This window comes from Podarcis erhardii (genome assembly GCF_964252035.2).
Source record: "Podarcis erhardii genome assembly, chromosome: 8".
NCBI classification, from domain to species: Eukaryota; Metazoa; Chordata; class Lepidosauria; order Squamata; family Lacertidae; genus Podarcis; species Podarcis erhardii.
Genome location: NC_138499.1, coordinates 27,577,295 through 27,598,162, shown reverse-complemented (window position 1 = coordinate 27,598,162; position 20,868 = coordinate 27,577,295). Strand labels below are relative to the sequence as shown.

The window sequence follows — 20,868 nt, the reverse complement described above, 5'->3', positions numbered from 1 at the left end:
ACCCACATTGAGCAGGAGCAGACAAGAGGCCTTCTACCAGTGATGGCTGCCTGCTTCAAAGTAACACTTCAGTTTTATAATACATAGGTGGCTCTATCAAATGAGCCAAGCCACATGCTACAGTAGAAGACTTAAAGCTCACATCTACACAAGCAGAATAAAGAATTTATTGTATAAAATGATTGGCAAGATACAAAAAGAAAAGAAAAATCTTTTATGCATATTTTCTATTAACTTGTACACAAGGTATTACGCCAAAAGCAGAAACTTTAAGGAGATTATTGTTTTAAAATGTTTACACAGTGAAGTTAATTTGGTTGCAAAACATAATGGAACTAAAAGCATTTGAGAATGCAGCTTTGCAAAGTCTTCTTTATTGTTGTCATCAAAGGAGTCCACAAAATACATGTATTGGTAAAGTCTTAAGTGGGATGACATCCAGGTTACTTTGCTTACTGGAGTTACTTTTCAAATAAAAACCCTTGGTAACAAAGGGATCAGCAATCTTTTACTGTCAAACTGTGCCCTTAAATAGTAACCAAACTGTCAGTTTTCAAAAGGGACAAACTAATGCAGGTGTAGGAGAATAACGCTAAATTCCTCCCCCCCCCCAAAAAAAAACAGTTGCTTGCAAGTAGTTCCAGAAATGTCAATGGATACAAGAAAGGAAATGTTGCTAAGATGTATGACCACCATTTCAAGGTGACTGGGGACATATTGGAACTGTGCAATTACTGTACCAAAAAAAAGTATGGTATATTCTCAATAGCAAACTATTCCGGACTAACTATAACCCTGAAAGCAATTTGCCACAACCAAACACAGAAGCTAATGGACATATGGTTTTAGACTGTGGCCCTTGTTTTCTACAGATGGTAGTTTACACATAACTGGCAAAAAAACAACAACCCAAAACTGATTGCATCCAGGTGACACACATACAAAAAAGAAAGGGAGGGGCAATAAGTTAACACAAAATTGTAACAGCCCAAATTGTACTTTATTGTTGACAAGAAACTAATTAAGACAAAAAAATAAGGTTATTTGAGTTCAAAGTAGTTTTGTGCTGGTTCCAACTTCTATGAAGCATTTTTGAGAGTATACAAATATGTATCTGTAAAGAATTATGGAACTGACACACACAAGATTATTTCAGTCTGTTCAAACCCACGAAGAAGAGACTTGGCGATCCTTCTGTGGAGAGTCCATCATATCATATGAAATATATTCTTTTAAAAACATTTACGGATTCCTGAGCCTTGAAAGACATTTCTGCCCTTTTCTAGTCATTTATTTTTTTTTAAGATGGAAAACCTGTTTTTCCTAATTTTTGCAAATGTTTCACACATGCAAAGAAGAAGGGGCACATGCAATCTTCACAGCATTTCACTGGTACAAGTACCAATGTACTGCACAAAACATACCAGAAGAGCATCATCTGATGACCGGAGGAAAGTATTAGGGAGGAACTGTGTTGATTTTTAAAGCTTTTATTAAAGAAAAACCAAAAGGTCTTCCCCATAAAATAAAGGCCACGTTATTTCTTAGTACCATAGTATTTTCAGAGAGATTCAGTTCCTCCTGCTTTGCAAGTCTTATGGTGCGAAGCCGATTTACACCCCCCCAAACTCTAACTAGCTAGAAATGCGTTTGTAATGGAAGAGCCCTTTTCGTCACTAACGAGGATGATAAAACCAGGTCAAAGACTTGTATTTCACCTACAAGTTCTCCCTCAGACTGCTATTGGCCACAATCATATTAAGTTCTTTGTAGTTTTTCTTTTACTTTGCATATTACACAGTGTAACTCAAAACGTTATATAAGAGCACTTCAGTCCCACAATGTAGGATTTAAACTTACGTGAAAAATTATGAATGGCTCCACAATATTTCAGTGGCTTACAAAAATACATTCAACCAAATATTTATATAATGTGTTCTCCCCTTGGCCCCACAAGAAATAAAAAAAAAGCAAGGTAAGGGAGCCAAATAGTCCCCAAATAGCAAAAATGCTCCCGCACTTTCCTTTTTTTAGCAGGTCCCCAAAAGAACTGTGGAGAAAGCCTGTAACCTGTCGCAGACAGGAAATGACTGGATACTGGGAGGGAGAGAACTGTCCTTTTCAGAAAGTACTAGAGTTTTGCCTTCCCAGCCCTAAGAAGCAGAACCTTCCCTTTGCTGGATTGCCCTCTTGCTCGTGAGAGAAGAACATACTGCTTTCTGGAAATACTTTGAAAGCTAAGCACATTCAAGAGTACTGTACATGGAGTTGCATACTTTACACTCATTCGCCAGCATTGAAGATCTACTGTATATTATTAGTCAGCCTTATAAATAACGCTAAGCAGAAAAGAAAAAAATATTTGCTTCAAGGGTATTTTTTCTCCGTTTGAAAAAGGAAACACAAAACAAACCTAAAGTGCAGACTACAGGCCATGACACGTATAATAATGACGAAAGGTGCAGCCAGACTTACATCTATATTTACAGTCACTTAGCCACCTTACAAAAAGCTGCCCATTTTGCAATCTAAAAACCACCAAGGTTGTTTGAGATCCTCCACTGTTTGGGATTTAAGTCTTTTAGAGATGTCTAGGCAATATGTTAGGTTGTCCAGATTCACAAAGAAATTTAATATAATACTTCAGGAGGAGGGGGGCGGGACTCATACAATGTTGATTCCTCCTCCAGAAAATGCAAGCGTCCTCTTGCTGCAAAAGGATGAGTTGCTGTTGCTTGGTAGACTGCTTTTAACAAGTGATGTCTTCATTTCCATTTCACATGCAACTATGGCTGCATTCAATTCCACTTGAGCCCGGTGGACAACATAAAACATGAGGCCTATACTTATTACAATCTGTGAATGAAACAGAAGTGATAGTGCTTTTAAAAAATATTTTCAACAACAGTAATAAGCACAAGGAAAAGATTCAAAGTGTGGGAGAAAGGTGAACTTTTAAATAGGCTTTATAGGTCACGCTAGCAGTGACTGCGTTAAAAAGAATGTCACATTCACATATGTGTAGTGCAGAGAAAGTGGAGGCAAGGAGTTTTTCTCCTCCTCTCATATCATATGACCCGAGGCTATTCAATGAAGCTAAATGTGGGGAGAGTCAGAACAGACAAAAGAAAGAACTTATTCACACAACATACAGTGGAGCCTCTACTCACGACCACAATCTGTTCTGGAGACCCGTCCTTATGGCAAAACGGGTCACTGGGAGAGGCGCCATTGCGCGCAGGCGCAAACAGCGATTGCCTGCTCCTGCTCCTGCGCAAACAGCAGCAAACCCACCAGTTACTTCTGGGTTTGCCACAGTTGCAACTTGGAACGTCTGCGAGTGGAGGTGGTTGTAAGTAGAGATTCTACTGTATACTCAAACTACAAAACTCGCCCCCAAAAGACTGTGTGATGGGACACCAACTTGGATGGCTTTCAAAGAGAATTGCACTACAGTATAATATAAATAAAAGGAGCCTTATGATCCAAGCCAATATTAACCATGCAGATTACCTGGGAGTGAATACCATTTAACATAGTGGGGCTTACTTTCATTAAAAACATACCGCAATGAGACAAAGGCTATAAAAATGAATTGAGTAAGGGCTAAAAAATAGCTTACCTGTAAACTAAAAATGAAGTAGCCACTAACACTTTGTTCTGCAATGACATCCTCCATAGTGCGCAAGGTGGTGCCCAGATAGGAGTTTAAGAGTTGAGTTGGAAGCAATCCAATGGAAGAAGCCATCAGATAGTTTGGTAATGAAAGATCCGTTATCTAAATAAAAAAGAAGGCATAAAATGTAACCTGAAAAAAGGAATTCTCTTTATTAGTTACATGTTCTAAATCTCCCAAAGACACCATCACCAGCCCCAAGGCTAATAGGAACCACTTACTGCAATAGACCTAAGAGTACAACCATAGTGTTCATATTTGAACATCAAGTAATTAAAATTTATTTTGAAGTACAAAATCCATGACAACATCTATGAAGCTACATGTCTACTGGGAAAATATTTTTACATATTTTAATTGGCTTAAGGATTTCAAAAATTCTTTATGAATGCTAAAAGTAAAAGTTAAAATAATATTACAATCATTTTGGATTACTAGATGCATAACTTATTTCAGGAAAAGGTCCAAATCAGGAAGTAAATAAGTAGCAACATGGAAAATTCCACTGAATACATTTATGAAAATAGACCTATTAGTTCTTCCAGTTAAATCACTTTTCCAACTTTTTTGTATAGCTTTTGACTATACAATTCAAGTAGGATATGCCATTTACTACAATTCCTGCAAATGCAGAACTCTGCAGTTCATACCAGATTCCTTTCATTTTGTTTTTAAGGGTGTTTCCTCAGATCTAGATTCGGAAATAAATTGGAAACTTTTTCTCAAAACATTGTAGTGTTCTTAAGAAGCCATTTATGACTATATTTCTGCATCACAGTCCAGAGTGATGCTCCTGTTCTATATTTCATTTGAACCTCTTTCTACAGACATCACACTGCTTGCCCCAAATTTTTGTACAACAAAAATGAAAGTTTTACAATAAAGTAGACAAGATGAGGATTATGGAAAATAACCATAATCTTTTTTAATTTTGAGTTATTGTGATATACAGTCATACCTCGGGTTGAAGTTGCTTCAGGTTGAGCGCTTTCGGGTTGCGCTCTGCAATGACCCGGAAGTAACGGAACGCATTACTTCCGGGTTTCGCCACTCACGCAGACGGTCAAAATGACGTCACGTGAAAGCGCGGAAGCAGCGAATCACGACCCGCGCACGCACAGACGCGGGTTGTGTTTACTTCAGGATGCGAACGGGCCTCCAGAACAGATCCTGTTCGTATCCAGAGGTACCACTGTAATGACAGAGGGTGCTCCACTAATATTGAGGAGACATAAGGATTAAAAAAGGTGGGAAGGGATGATGTATATTGCCTTGAACCCCTTAGTGAAATAGTGGATAAACAACAAATAACTTTCAAACAGAATTGGAGATTATGACAGGTTTTTGCTATTTTTGTTGGCATCTGGCTGTCTTGAGAGACAATGGAGTGCACCTCCAGAGGTGAAGTCAAACCCTGCATTAGCAGCACTGAAGTAACTTCCCTGGGGCACAAGCCTGGGCACTGTGTATGGAGGTGCTGGGCCTCCCCCCTCTCAGCCTGGCTGATGTGGTCCAACGGAAAACAGAACAGTATGTTTAATACCAGCTTGGCTGCAGGAGTTGCCAGAAGGGGGCATACAACGCACCATCCAACCGCTTTAGGGACTCCATTCCAGATTTCTGCAGGGTTTATTCCTTAGCCTTTTCTTCTCCCACAGATATCCTGCAAGCAACTGTTATCCTTCCCAGGTTGACAAGCCCCATATGCCCCTCATTTCCCTACAGCATGTGCAGAAATCACCTTCTTGACTGTTGGACCCACTACTGGTCTCATCTGCTCAATCTGCCAGAGCCTGTCTTTGCATGCAGAAGTCCCTAACTCACCAAGGGTTTGAGACCCATCAGCTACCCTCACCTGGCTTAGCCAGCCAGTTGAAGCCATTCCCAGGGTGTGGCTCCTTTGATATATAGCCAAGTATATCCTTGCTATAAATTCAGTATGACAAACACATTATATTTTAAAATAGGAATGTATTTATAAGTTACCTTTGGTAATACATTCCAAGTAGGAGCTTGCCCGCAGGAGGACAAAGAAACATTCTAGTACTCATACTAGAGGCCTGTGATGATACATACTGCCAACAATGTTAAGGCTCTGAGAGTAATCTAGTACCGTATTTTTCTCCCTATAGGACACACTTTTTCCCCTCTAAAAATGAAGGGGAAATGTGTGTGCATCCTATGGGGCGAATGCAGGCTCCTTGGCCTCAGCGATAGCTTTCGCTGAAGCCAGGAGAGTCTGCTCTTTGAGGCTGGCGGTGGGGGAAAGCAGCGCTTCCCCCTATCACCAGTCCCAGAGGATTGGGGGGCAGCGGGAATATATTTTTCCTTGATTTCCCCCCCCTGAAAACTAGGTGTGCCCTTTGGGCCGGTGCGCCCTATAGGGCGAAAAATACGGTATGTCATGTTTAATAGCCCAACTGCTGGTAGGCTTTTTCCATATATTTAGAAATACAGTTTCTAATTTGTAGTTTAGTTTTATTTGTTTTAAGGGACACGGGTGGCGCTGTGGTCTAAACCACAGAGCCTAGGGCTCACTGATCAGAAGGTTGGCGGTTCGAATCCCTGTGACGGGGTGAGCTCCCGTTGTTCAGTCCCAGCTCTTGCCCACCTGGCAGTTCAAAAGCACGTCAAAGTGCAAGTAGATAAATAGGTACCGCTCTGGCAGGAAGGTAAACAGTGTTTCTGTGAGCTGCTCTGGATTGCCAGGAGTGGCTTAGTCATTCTGGCCACGTTACCCGGAAGCTGTCTGCGGACAAAGACCAGCTCCCTCAGCCTATAGAGCCCAGACTTGTCTGTGACTGGACCTAACAGTCAGGCGTACCTTTACCTTTTCTATTTATTTTATAGACTTGTCAGCCACCTAACAACAGTGTTTTCCAAGGGAGCATAAAATATCTGATCAAACCACTTAAACATACAAATGTTATTTGAATAGTAGAACAATGCAACAATGAGTAGAAACAATAAAAATTACACTGTTCTATTTCTGCCAATCATTCCAACACAGGGACTGAAAAAGAGGGCCACAAGGAACTACCTAATCCATCTCTACCAATGCAACTCCTCACCCCTACAGTGGTAGCTTTAAAACAGGCTTCCTCAAACTCAACCCTCCAGATGTTTTTGGCCTACAACTCCCATGATCCCTAGCTAGCAGGACCAGTGGTCAGGGATGATGGGAATTGTAGTCTCAAAACATCTGAAAGGCCAAGTTTGAGGAAGCCTGCTTTAAAAGGTCAATACCAGCAATTTAAATTGTTCCTAGAAGCCAATAGGTAGCCAGTAAAGCTGATGAAGAATTGGCCTGTTCATCACTTGTCAACATTAGGGGTGCTGCATTCTCCAACAGCTGAAGCTTCAGGGAAACTTGATGCAGCTGACAAACCAGACCCTCTATTGGCCCACCCACAGGCGACTTTGACAGGTGAGCAAAGCCACCCACCGGTCAATCATCTGTCATCATATGACATCAGGTGATTCAAATTTTAAACCCTGGCTGCAAAAGAAGAATCAGGAATGTACTCTAAATGCCCTCCCAATTTTTCTTTTCCACTTGAATCTGGCACCAATTTTTAAAGTGCCAAACTGAAGCAGTCACTGGAATGAAAGAATCAGAAGTGTACCTATAGTGCGCCCCCAATTTTCGTTTTGGAATTAGGCACAAAGACATCACCACTACAGCACCTGATGTCATATGAATGTCAGGTGATGGAACAGTTGGACATGGTAGGCTTTTTTCAAATCCACTTCACAGGCCTATTTAGGTACGGGGGCCTGAAGTACAACATGGCTGGTCTAAAACATGTTCCTAAGTCAAGCAATACAAAGACCCAAAGCTTCTAAAGTTTTAACGAAAACAGTCCTTCTCAGCAGACACTTTAAGACACGTTAAAATGATATTCTATTCATTTTAGCATTATGTACCATTACATTATGTAGCATTAGAACAATGATTAAAAAAAAAAAATCACAACATAGCCTGTAGCCACTATTTTAGTGTTGGTATTTTAACAATATCTCTTCAAAATGAAGCGGTGACATGAGTAATCAAATACATTTTAGCACTCCAATAAGGTGATCAGCTGAAACATTTGAGTAGTGAACAAATTACTTCACAATTTTAGGCAATTTATTACAGTACTTCTAAATCCAAGAAAGTATTTGCACCAGAAGCATGAATTCAACTTAGGCAGAAGTTTTACAGCAAATTTTATTGACAGGTATGTGAATAAACTTACCAGCGTTATATATCCAAAAGGCAATTTCTGATAACTTTTGTAATTCTGTTGAAATCTGGGACATTACGAAAGCTTACACATGGGAGACCTACTTTATTCCCAGGAGGATGCAACTAGTACTTTCTCTGCCTTTTAAATATTAAATTAGAAACCAGATATACTAAGTAGGGCACTCATTAAATTTGACCGTACTCTGAAACAATCACAAGGATTAGATGAACACCTCTCGACAGTAAACTTGTTCAGCCTGTAATGTACCCAGGCTACTGGTAAGATGTTATCTGTACAGATCATGATCTTTGCTTCTTCTTTCATCCTAAAATGGCTCAGGACTAAGTATTATACAGTAGGAAAGAGGCATGTCTAGTGAACTCATTAGCAAGATAAAATTAAATCCAATCTAAAGTCACCATACCTTTTTCAAATATAGAAAATAAACACTATTTTATGCTTAAATAAAATTAGGGCACATATATTTGATAAAACAATTTGCATATCTATTTTTATGTCAGAACCTTTTTTAAAAACTGTAATGTAAGGGGAAAGAGAGAAACCTGGAAGAACTCAATTTACAAGATTGTTTTTAAAATCTTTATAGGCATTTTAACCAGGATTCACATGGTGGGAGGAGGGATAGGAATGGGTCAGCGGACTCCACCCCGGCTCATAAAAACATAGACACCCAAATCCTTACAGAAAGTTTGGTGGAAATGTTACAGCTCAGTGGCAGAGCACATGCTTTATATTCAGCAATCTCCAGCACCTCCAAGTAAGGCCAGGAAAGACTCCTGTCCTGGAAAGCTCTGCCAGTCAGTGTTGAAGCAACAGTCCGACTCGATAGAAGGCAGATGTTCAAACAAACTTGTGCGCAACAGGAGCAGAGTCTGTCACTGAGATGCTACTCCAACCTCAAGCTATCTGAAAGACCCCCATTCCCTCATATGAACCTGCCCAGGCTCTTAGCTCTGGACATGGGAAAGGGCCTTCTTGGTGACTGCTCCAAGATCTCAGAACTCCCTTCCCAGACAAGGTAGACAGGCTCACTCCTTCCTGTCCTTCCACCGGAAGGTGAAGCTGTTTCTATTCCAACAGGCTTTTATTGTTGCCTGTGTTTTTAATGGATCTATCTTAAATTATTTTAATTATTGTCTTTTTTGTTTTTTAGCTTTTTCTATTTTATCTATGCAAAGCCGCCTTGAGTCCTGGACACATGTGTACACACACTTACTAGCAAATAAAAGAACCCCAAAGGACACAGCAAGCAATGCCCTTAACATCATGTGCAATTTAGACCTCGGATCCAGATAAGATTTTCATCTCAACACCTGGGGGGGGGGGAATGCAGAACATCTAAGTTTGGAGACCACACACAAGTTTGGAGATCCACTAAGAAGCAAACCACAAATTCTGCACAGTTGAAGGAAGTTACTTTCTTGGTTGAGAGACAAAGGGATAATCAGATATTTGTTCTTTTTTATTTATTTCTCACACTGCTTTGCAGGTAGAGAAGACTGGTTATCTATTTTGATTTAAGTTACCAAGAAAAATAAAAAAGACCGATTAGAATAATTAGTTCTATTAAGTTCCTCATTTTGAAATTCATACCCTTCCTAAATATATGTGTACTAATGGGCCACTTTAACAATTAAAACATGGTTTTTATCTATCTTTATGTAATCTAGGAGCATAATTCAAAACCTTTAGCACCACAGATTTATGAAACATAATTATGTCTTTTTGGCTTTTACTGTAGACATGCAAGACCACTTACTTGAAGGCTAAGGTTGTAGTCCTTTGATCAGTTATAAGGAAGTAAGTCCCACTGAACAAAGTGAGGCTTACTTCTACATAACTGTGACTAAGATCAGACGGTAGCAAGTGCCTAGAATTTTGCAGATCAGATGCAGGTGGCAACCATTTCACGCGGGGGTCCCGTTCTGGCCGCACAGCACATCGGCCACCTCCGTTCCACCTTCTTCTGGGTCCAAAAGGACCTGCGTGTTGGCAATTGCATATCAATTGGCTGTGCCTAAAATGGTTGCTGGCTGTAGTAGCTACATCAGAAAATTTATTCCTCTATGATATGAAAAACAAATGCCTAGGCTTTTTGCCTGGTAGCATCATAAATATTTATAATATAAGAAGTGAACACGTAGGTGGAAAATATAATTACCTGGGACCAAGGGACACACATAGTAATAAATGTTGTGCCTTTCAACATGTTTGTATTAAAATTCAGATTTCTTTTTTTATTAAAGACAGGGTTACCATAATTTTTAATTGATTTTACCTCCTCACCACTCTCCTCTCTACCTCATGCATTCTGGGGATAGGGAATTCTGTCTCTCTTCATTTCAACAATGCTATCATCTTCCCTGAGCTCCTTAGAAGAAGGATTAGGATAGAGCCCAAAATAAGTTACTACCAAATGTTACATACAGTTGGTATTAAGAAAGTCTGTCTTCAAGGTAGGAGGAAGTAGTTGTAGTCTTTCTTCAAGGTAGGTTTTGAAGAAGGAAGACAATAGCTACTTGATTTGACCAAGACTTGCCTCCATCATGGGCTGAGTGAGGTCCAGCTGCTGAGCCTTAGTTCCTTTGCCTCAGTGATCCTCAGTGGGATTGCTACCTGGCAACAGCAGGGAAGACCACGGATGAAGAAAGGAAATGCTTCCAAAATAACCTAGCATCATATGGATGCTATACTATTTCTCTTCCTAAAACTATCATTGAATGCAATCATATCATAAAAATATTTTGTAAGCTGCTTTGAGAACTTCTTGGATCTATCAAACAGAATATAAGTATTATAACCAGACAAGCAAACAGCCTCAGTCATGAAACACCTTTTGAATCAGCTCAAAATTACACAGAAATATTTGCCTATTGTGCCCAGTGAAAGTGTGTGAATGTCCTTAAACTTCAACTGATGAAGGGCAGGGGGGCAATGATTTAAAAAAGGTAACAGCCATCTGTTTTTCAGTCTATCAGATCCTTCTCATATTGCTTAAATCTGAAACACATTATGCAAATAGTTCTTCACCCCACATAAAGTCAACAATATTTATGGAACTTATAATAAGTGATGGAGATGTCAATCATCAGGTGTCAGCTTCATGCAGTTGTGAAGGAAATGCCTTCCAGTTGTTGAAGTTTAGAAGAAAGTGACTGATGTAATATATCAAATGGCCAGGTGTAAACTGAAATTAGATCCATTTGTGATACTGTTATTTAAATGCAAATAAATAAATTCAAAACCTTGGGTTTTGTTTTGTTTTTTTTGCTTTTTCATCTGAAAAATGCATTAATTGACAACCTGTTATTAGCCCTAAAGTTGTAATTGACAGATATTAAAAAGGGGATACTCTTCAAGATTAAAATGGATGAGGAAGGCTCTGAATACAACCAAAATGAATGATTTGGTGAGTCTGACATACATAACTCTTAAAAGGTTAATAAAATAGAATGAACCCTTTTGCTCAGTGTTGAAATGTCTACTATAACATTCTCTTGCAGAAATGAGTACAGTGGTACCTCGGTTTTCGAACGTAATCCATCCCAGAAGACTGTTCAGGTTCTGAAATGTTCAAAAACTCAACAACCAACAGCTAGGCCTCAGGAGCTTGCACTCAGCAGAAGCTGCGTGGCATGTTCGACTTCTGAGGTGTGTTTGAAAACCGAAGCATTTACTTCTAGGTTTACGGCATTCGAAAACCAAAATGTTCATCAACGGAGACGTTCAAAAACCGAGGTACCACTGTATTTTCTCTGGATACTCTTATGTAAGATTTTGTACAATTTTTCCTCTCATATTTGTGTTTTTGCTTATATATTTCAGAAAGAGAGAAAATATACATCTCAGGAATAAGGCATGCTTTTACAAAAGTAGTTCATCTGAGCTGCTAACTACTTCACTGTCAAATACTATTTATCTTTCTGGAAATGCTGTCACTCTAAGAGTCAAGGACTACCTTTGACCTGACACGTTGGATAAATGTTATCCTAGTCATCAGTGCAATGTTTTCCTGGTTGCAACTAAACACAGTAGCTTCTAACTGTGGGGGAAAAGAGAATATAATGCAAATACACACCCACTCATGATCAAGCTAATAAATATGCAACATCACCCAATACGCCTGTACTTGCACCTACATTCAGGACCATTTGCTTTTGTTTGTTTGTTTAAAGTCACTGATCTTTACCCATGCTGTTGAGTGCATGGGCCAGAAGATGACACATGGTCCTGAAAGCAACTTAACTGCATTGGCATGGCCCTGAGCGTTTATTAACTTGATCATGTAAAGCTGAAAATTTAGATCACATTTTCTGCTTTCCTTTCCATTTTTATTTTTCAATTATAGTTTCTTTGTAAAGATAGCATTGTTTAAATTTTATGAAAAATGTTAATACCCACATTTCAAGTGCAAGCATATTCTTGTCTACAATACGTTCCACTGAGCTAAATGAGGCTTACTTCCATGTTAAGTGGTTGCAGGATTTTAGCTTTATTGTCTGATGATCTGTTACCAAGCAGACTGATTTAACACTTGCTTTTTATGTCAAAGGAAGAAATGGAGAAGAAAAGGCCAACTTTTGATGTCAAGCATTATAAATAGGACACAGTAAGTGACATGTTGTACTGATTGTGCACTGCCTACCATTCAAAATAGCCAAATCATAGGGGGTTGGGTCCAGAAGACATAATCTTTTCTCGCATCACATCAACTGACCAACCTACATGGGAGAGGGTTGCGTGTTGTTGTTTTTACTGCTTTACAACTACCTGAGCTTTGCAATAAAATCATCATCATCATCAAACCTTTTACTCTACTAACCAAATAAGGAGGCTACTGCCACTGACCACATGAAGAAATTCACCTTCGTGTGTGCAGTGTGATTCTCTGCACTTGGATTTAGAAGGAAGTCCCAATCATTTCAATAGGATTTAGTCCCAAATAAACATTCATACGACCGAAACATTGGGCTTACATGAAAGTAAGTCCTAGTGAACAGAGCAGAACTCGCATCTAAGTAAACATACAGTGGACTGTGTAGTTAGCCTTCAAATAAGTAATATTGCTTAGTGTTACCGATATTTGTACATAGAGATGCCAACAAATCTCACAACTGCACTATCCTTCCTGCCTCTCCAGCAAATATAATTCTGTAGCACTAATGGCAAGATAGCTGCATGAGGCTTCAGAATATACTCCTAGTCCCAGCTAGTATAAAGGTTCTTATTTAGTTGCAAACCAGTATCTTAAATTATATAATCAACTAATGTGGATGTTTGATCAGGAAGAGCACAAATCATGTGATACTCTTGATTTAAGTGATTTCAATTTGTCTGTTTTTGTGGTGATTTAAATCAATTCACCCTGCTATTTGTAGCAAAATCTCTTGTCCTGCCGTTTACCAGCAACAGCATACAATTTTTCATTCCAATGAGATTTTTATCTGTGTAGGAAAAGCTTCATGCATCAAGCATCCATTAATATACAGTCCTGCACACTGCATTGCAGAACAGATAAACTAAAGGCACTCAAAAAGGAATTGCTCTCTCAAGATGCTTCCCTTTCACAACCATGAACCTAGTTTATAATTGCAATCCTAATTTACCTAAAAGGGAGGGATTATGTCCCAGTGAACATACTGGAACTTACTGTACTTTACTGTACACAAGTTTAGGACTGGGCAGCATGGATATCTAAGTTTCCTAACAGACTCCAATTACCTTTATTCCAATAGATCATTATTTACTAATTTCCTGTACTGGAGTACTTCCACACAGTAAAGTTCCTCTTAAAAGGAATACTTAGAATCACATACAAGCAATTTCTGCAAGCTTCCAAAAGTAACAGAAGTAATGGGAGTACCACCATGTTTTCAAGCTAAATGAAATCATCTGATATTATAATTAATCTCAGAATCTACTCTCTTGTAACAGTTTAGCATGACCTGATGGTTGCAGTTAGGATATTCCAGAATTATTCAAGGGCTTGATGTATACACCCCACTGAACAAATTCACACATGTCATATCAGTTTATACTCATAAAGGACTTGGATGTAAGAATGTAAGAATTCTATGAAACTAGCCTATAAATTGAAGTGTATGGGGTACTAGGGGAGGGGTAGTACCTCTGGTAGTACTCTGGTAATACCTATGGTTTTCCCAGTAGTGATGTATGGAAGTGAGAGCTGGACCATAAAGAAGGCTGATCGCCGAAGAATTGATGCTTTTGAATTCTGGTGCTGGAGGAGACTCTTGAGAGTCCCATGGACTGCAAGAAGATCAAACCTCTCCATCCTTAAGGAAATCAGCCCTGAGTGCTCACTGGAAGGACAGATCCTGAAGCTGAGGCTCCAATACTTTGGCCACCTCATGAGAAGAGAAAACACCCTGGAAAAGACACTGATGCTGGGAAAGATGGAGGGCACAAGGAGAAGGGGACGACATAGGACGAGATGGTTGGATAGTGTTCTCGAAGCTACCAGCATGAGTTTGACCAAACTGTGGGAGGCAGTGGAAGACAGAAGTGCCTGGCGTGCTCTGGTCCACGGGGTCATGAAGAGTCAGACACGACTAAATGACTAAACAACAACAAAAAGTAACAATGGTGGGGGAAATGCTGTGCTCCTTCTTGAGGTAGCTTTTCCACCTTTCATTCCCACTCTGCCACTCTGCACTCAGCTTATCGGAGCCACAGGTGAGAGCTATCAGCATGCGACAGCAGCCACACCCCAGCTAAACCAGGTGAGGGTAGCCAATGGGTCTCAATCTCTTGGTGAGTTAGGGACTCCCCATGTACAAAGTCAGCCTCCGGTGGTTGAGTGGATGAGACCAACAGTGGGTCCAGTGGTCAAGAAGGCGGTTACTGCATGTGCTGTCGAGGAAAATGAGGGGCAAACTGGGCTTGTCAACCCGGGAAAGAAAAGGGAAAAGGAAAACTCTGATCCTAAACCTCTGCTGCCATTGCAATTCGTGAGAAAGGTACAGTGAAGTCCCTAAGCCTCATATGCCTCCTTTCAGCAACTCCTGCAGCCAAGCTGGCGCCAAACATATTTTGTTTTCCTTTGTACCAAACCAGCAAGGCTGAGAGGGAAGTCTTGTTGTCTGGGCAGCCCAGGACCTCCATACCTCCATACACACTGCCCAGGCTTGTGCCCCAGAGAGGTCACTAATAGCACTAGGTGTTAATACAGCAAAAACAATGTGGGAGGCAGCTGTTACAAGTTACTGGTCTCTGCAGCCACAGCAGGTGCTATGATTCTCCAGCGATTTGACTTCACCCCCAGAGGTGTACTCCAATGTCTCTCGAGACAGACGGGTGCTAATAATGACAAGTCTTTAGGTTACTTTTTCTCTGACTACTTAAAAGTTCCTTGGTTCCCTGAAATTCCCATGCAGAATGCCATTAAGAAAGCAACTGTAAGTGCTAGGACCAGACTCCTAACACGTTGCACCATTTATGTTATATCCTTATTTTGTGAAAAGCTGCCACAACTAGGACAGCATATCCCGAAAACAATAAGAAGTTGAAAAACCATCATAAAAGATAGACCATGAAGGTATAATGAAATATTACACATACCAAAAGTATATGAAATATTACACATATCAAAGAGTATCAATTTCACACAGGTGCTAAAACAATGAAAAAAGTAACAGAAAGGAGTGAGTTCCAGATGTCATACTAAATTACAGAATCCAGATGTCCCTATGTATCTAGCATACTGAAATATTATTTTCCAGAAATGAGTTACAGATGTGATTTAATGTCTTCCATGGTTCATCCATTTGTAGTATTACTAGATTTCATTATAGCAATTTTCAAAAGGGTGGGCTTGTTAGTCCGCTGAAGCAAAAAGCAAAGAGTGGTTCTTTAAAGACCAGTAAACTGATTATGGCAAAAGCTTTTGTGGAGCAGAACCCATGTCACCAGATGGATGCACCAAAGGTCATGCCATAATAAAAGCCTTTAAGGTGCCACAAGACTCTTTGTTGAATTTCATTATCATCTCTTAGGAGTACCACTATGATATTGCTATCAAAGAATGCACACAGTCTCATACTCTTTTATGATCTACTGTTATTGAGTTACACTTTGGGGCGCTTGCTCCAAAAAGGATCGCTGGCTCAAATTAAAATGTTGCAGGTGCACTAATGCACAGTACGCTTTAAGGAGCAACACACAGGCACCTTTAGGCAATCTTCTGGTACTGTGAAAGCCACTTATCTGTAAACAGCTCCCACAGGGTTGGGAGAGTGTTTAAGTGACTGAACTGCACAGACGTGAACCAATTCCTTGGAGACACCAATACGATCAGCATCTGCCCACATGGTTCAGTCCTTTAAATGTTGTAGTCATTTCACAAGAGCTGTTTACTCAGAATCAGCTGTCAAAGAGCTGGGAGACTATCTAAGAGGGGATCACAGAATAAGGATAAACACAAACTGAAGAACACATAAGCTCAGCATCATAGCAGTAATCCCAAAGCAAGTAACTGAAGATGCAATTCTAAGCATACTTACTAAAAAGTCAACTCTCAAGGTTTACTAAACCTCTAAAAAGTACTAAAAAATAAACTCAGTTACCAGATTGTCAACTCCAACTTTTTTTTTTAAGTTTGCATACCTCAACTCTACACAGTATTACCTGGAAGTAAACCCCAATGAACTCAGTGGGGCTTACATCTGAGTAGGCATGAATAAGACTGCATTGGTAAGGCACTTGAATGTGATAAATGTAGAATCATAGAATTGTAGAGTTGGAAGGAACCACGAGGGTCATATAGTCCAACATCCTGCCTTAAAGGAATATTTTGGCCAACATGGGATTTGAACCCACAACCCTGAGATTGTCTCTCCTGCTCTACCCACTGAGCTATCCCTAATTCAAACTGTTGGTGTTTCAAAACACTTGCTTTTCCCCTTTATCACTAATAATATCACTGAAGAGTCACTCTAGTAAGCTGGATTTTTTCAAAGATATGTTTACACTCTGGGGGAAGCATAGCACTACTGCTGATCTACATAGTTGTATGTTCTTTCTGCATGTTATTGGGGGGGGGAATTATAATAAGAGCAAACTACGGTATGGTTAAGATTTCCCAGCCGCCCCCCCCAAAAAACCCCCTATTATGATCACCTATTTACACATAGTAAGGTACACGTAAGTTTTTAATCAAGTCACATGATTAAAATATTTATAACATTCAAGCAAGGGTTAGCTGCAAGTTCTCTCCTATAGCTTTAAAATTGTACAAAGTTAGACACATGCTTTTTCCAAGAGTCCCAACTCAACAGTACCTACACCTTTCTTATAGGAAAATGTAAAGTTAACCCTCCCTATTTTAAATATCAAAAGGATTGTTGACACAAGTTTGAAAAACAGTAATGCTTTGGTACCACATAAATTTGAAGAACAGAATTGGCCCCTATAATTTTATTGAACCTTTATTTCCTTCTAAAGGAGTTTTCTTTTGATGTTAGAAGGAAATGGGAGTTTTTTCTGATGCAGGAGTATTCTCCTTAAGAATTATTTTGGAATTCCATGTAAGGAATTTTTGAAGTTATGTGGAAATTTAAAAGCCATGAAGACTTTTCAGAAAAGCTGAAAGAGGCAGCTGGAATTTACTATCCTACTCAGACCAAAGTACAAGTTGCACTCAAATGTGCGTAATGGTTGATTGTAGCCCAAGAGACCTAATAAAACACTGCTGCCTGTGGGACTAATCAACAGTGGAGGCAGCAGCAGGTAAGGATGCTTCAACCTTTTCCTGCTAATTTCCCCACTCTTAATAGAACAATCCTATGCATGTTTTCCAAGTTTCATTGTGTTCAATGAGTTTAGGATTGCACCATAATAGCTTTCCCTATGTGTTTTAAAAGTTACGCTTTTATAATCCTGCAAGAAGAGGGGGAAAGATGTCATTTGATGCAGGCAAAGATTTAAGAATTCTTTTGCCTCTGCACCTCTGCTTCAGATCAGATCTACAAGAGAATGTTGGATTACCATTACATACCAAGTAATATTTGGCCCTTATTTATCTTTCCTGGATAATCAGCACAGACTTATGGTTCCCTTATATTAAGTGCTTCCATGGCAAACTTCAAAACCACTCCCATGGAGAAAAACAAAAATCTTTCAAACAGTTCTGAATGTCCAAGCCTATCTCCACAAGCAATGCTTTTCAATATCATTTGCATTCTCCCCATTGACAAGTCGAACGCAAAACCTAGATTCAGCAGAATATATGTTCTATTCCCAAATGGCTCTCCAATGCTTTCTATTCTGTATTAATGCCCTTAACAAGCCAGGCATCTGAGAGCAAAGGGCATCCCTTCGGGCACCCCCGAGCTTCTTGCAAAGAGCTACTCACCGAGAAGACGGCGTTTTGGAGCCCGAAGGGTATCGGGGTGAGCCTGGCCAGAGCCACCACCTTGAGGCCACTTCCTCCCTCCACCACGCGGATGACAGCGGCGAGCTTCTCGCTGCCCTGGATCCTGGCCAGCACCCATTCCGCCAGCAGCTTCCTGCAGACCACATGGGAGATGAAGGTGCCGATGAGGACCCCCAGCACCATGAGGCCCATGCCCAGCACGAAGCCGTAGAGGTAGCCGGCGGCCACGTTGAGCAGGATGTAGCCCCAGCCGCACGGGAAGGACACCACGATGAAGCCCACGGTGAAGAGCAGCACGCCGGCCAGGCTGTCCAGGCTCTCGGCCCACAGCATCAGGTCCCGCAGGTACTGGCGCACCAGGGCGAGCGAGGCGAAGCACAGCGCCGCCAAGAAGCACGCGCTCAGGCAGCTCTTGCACCAGCAGGTGCCCAGCAGGCAGCCCGAGCAGCGCCACGTCCTGCCCTCGGACAAGCCGGGACCCACTTCGGGCAGCTGGCACAGCAGGATCTCCACCGACGGCTCCACGGAAGGGTGGTGGGGCGGCGGCGGCGGCGGGTAATGGTGCAGCCCGTTCTGCTCTCCCCAAAACAGCCCCTCGGAGGCTCCTCCGCGGCCCGGCGCCTCGCCCGGCTCCGCCGCCGTCGCCGCCCCCTGCCGGGGCAGCCAGCGGTTCAGGTCCTGCCGGGCTCCCTGGGCGAAGGCGTGCTTGGCCGCCCGCGAGAGCAGCTGCAGCGCCGTCGCGCCCAAGCTCCACATCGCCCGGGCGGCGGCTGCTTCGGCGGTGTCTACGGCGACCAGAGCGGCCGGCTGCTTCGCCTTCTTCCCGGCTTGGCAGGCGGCGGCGGCCGCTCGCACATCTCCGGCGCCGCCACCGCCGAGGAGAAGCAAGGCTTGCGAGGCAGGCGGGAGAGCTTTTAAACGGGGAACGGGCGGGCTCGGCAGCTGCGGCCTTGGCGGAGCAGGCGTCCCAGGGAGCGGCAGCAGGGCTCCATTTCCCGCCGGCTCTCTTCAAGGCCGCGCCACCCGGTCGCCTTCTTCGTGGAAGCACCGCCCCGACCTGAACTCCAGCCGCCGCGGCGGCGGGGGGGGATCCTCGGCGCGGAGGCGGCCGCCCGCGTGAGGGAGGAGGAGACGGCGCCGCCGCCGCCGGACGATGTGGCAGCGGGAGAGAAGAGGCCGGTGGGCGGCGCTGGGCGAGGGGGAGGTGCGCGGGCCTCCGCCTCACGCAGATACGTTATCTGCGCACATTAAAGGAAACCCCTCACGAATATGTCCCCCTCAGAGAGAACAAACCAACGCCCCCCCGACAAAAAACAACCGTTGAACGGAGGCTTCGCTTTCCACGCAGAGCGTCGCCCTCACGAATCGTCACCTCATCCTCCCTCACGGTCCTAAACGAGTTTCACGCGCAGAACACGGGTGCTGCCACGCAAACGCGTGAAAGGGCGTCCTCGTCACGAGTGGAGCCAACTCTTACAGCCCCTTTGGTGCCCGCCCCTCGCAATAAAATATTTGAGGGAGCCGATCCCCCCCCCCACCAAAGAAAAATTGATAGGCATTGTCATTCAAATAGTGTGCGTGCAGCACGCCTTGTGATCGATTATGAAGGCATGTTCCCCCTCCCAATATTTTATTCAAGTTGGCGCCCACACAAATCATGCTTTTTTTACATGCACTGCCCTCTCCCATGTACACAGCTGTGCGTGAGCCTCTGCATACCTGGGAATTTCACGCAGAATGTCCAGGATACTTGCTTCACACATGATATATACATTATTGCATGCAGGCTTATGCAGGTGTTTACATATTGTGTACATGGGCTGTGCACACATGGCACAGAGTCAATCCCAGCCCCCTGTCACTTAGTGACCCCCTAGCACCTGTCACATGGTGGCCCACTGAGATACCATGCAGGGTTAGGCCTGCTGAAGCCCATAGATTTCAGGGGATTCTATTGCAAGGAAGAAACTGAGCCCCAGGTTTTGAATGGTGGGCACCAAACTCCCCCAATCAGCCATGGGAGGTATTGGTGCCAAGCGTGGAGAGTTTAACTCTCCTGCAAAAGCTGCTCAAATGTCAGTTGAACTGTACTTTTTGCGTGTTGTGACATTTGTTTCCACTGTTTACTTCTCTTTTTGTTCTCTTCACACACGTGTATGCTGCATCTGATGAAGTGGACTTTTGCCCACAAAAGTTAAAAAAACAGCACAATCCTAGACGGGGGGGGGGGGCTTTTGACTCAGGGCCTCAAGCTCAAAGGTGGCCTCCTATTTAGACGTTTGTTAATGTTTTGATGTCTGGTAAGTTTCACAACTTGTTTCTCAGCTTGGAGCTGTCCATTTAAGCAAAGAAGATAATTTCTTTGTTAACTGTTACAGCTGTTGTCATATTTGTGGGAATGTTCTGGGGTGCAGGAGAGGATATATTGACTAATTATATCCTTATCCAACTTGTGCTAACAAGTTCCCAAAATATCAGCAGAGTTTATAGACATTCCCCTTTAAGTTCGCAACGGTAACGCTTGCACAGGTTCGCTAGAACCTCTA

At 42.1% G+C, this 20,868-nt stretch overlaps 1 protein-coding gene across 1 annotated transcript; it reads right to left on the bottom strand.

Moving 5' to 3' along the window:
• Nucleotides 1-354: 354 nt before the first annotated feature.
• TMEM64 (transmembrane protein 64) lies at nt 355-19,918 on the bottom strand. Its single transcript, XM_081874559.1, has 3 exons — nt 18,302-19,918; nt 3,623-3,778; nt 355-2,856 (listed from the first exon to the last, which is right to left on the bottom strand). Exons 1-3 carry the CDS (start codon nt 19,076-19,078, stop codon nt 2,665-2,667), a joined length of 1,125 nt encoding a protein of 374 aa, XP_081730685.1. The 5' UTR covers nt 19,079-19,918; the 3' UTR covers nt 355-2,664.
• Between the last annotated feature and the right edge of the window lie 950 nt (nt 19,919-20,868).

Coding starts and splice junctions, on each gene's coding strand:
- TMEM64 (XM_081874559.1), bottom strand. CDS start 19,078: ATGTGGAGCTTGGGCGCGACGGCGCTGCAGCTGCTCTCGCGGGCGGCC. Junction 3,779..18,301: donor TCCAAAACGCCGTCTTCTCG/GTGAGTAGCTCT, acceptor TTTTTTATTTAG/ATAACGGATCTTTCATTACC. Junction 2,857..3,622: donor ACTTCATTTTTAGTTTACAG/GTAAGCTATTTT, acceptor TTTCATTCACAG/ATTGTAATAAGTATAGGCCT.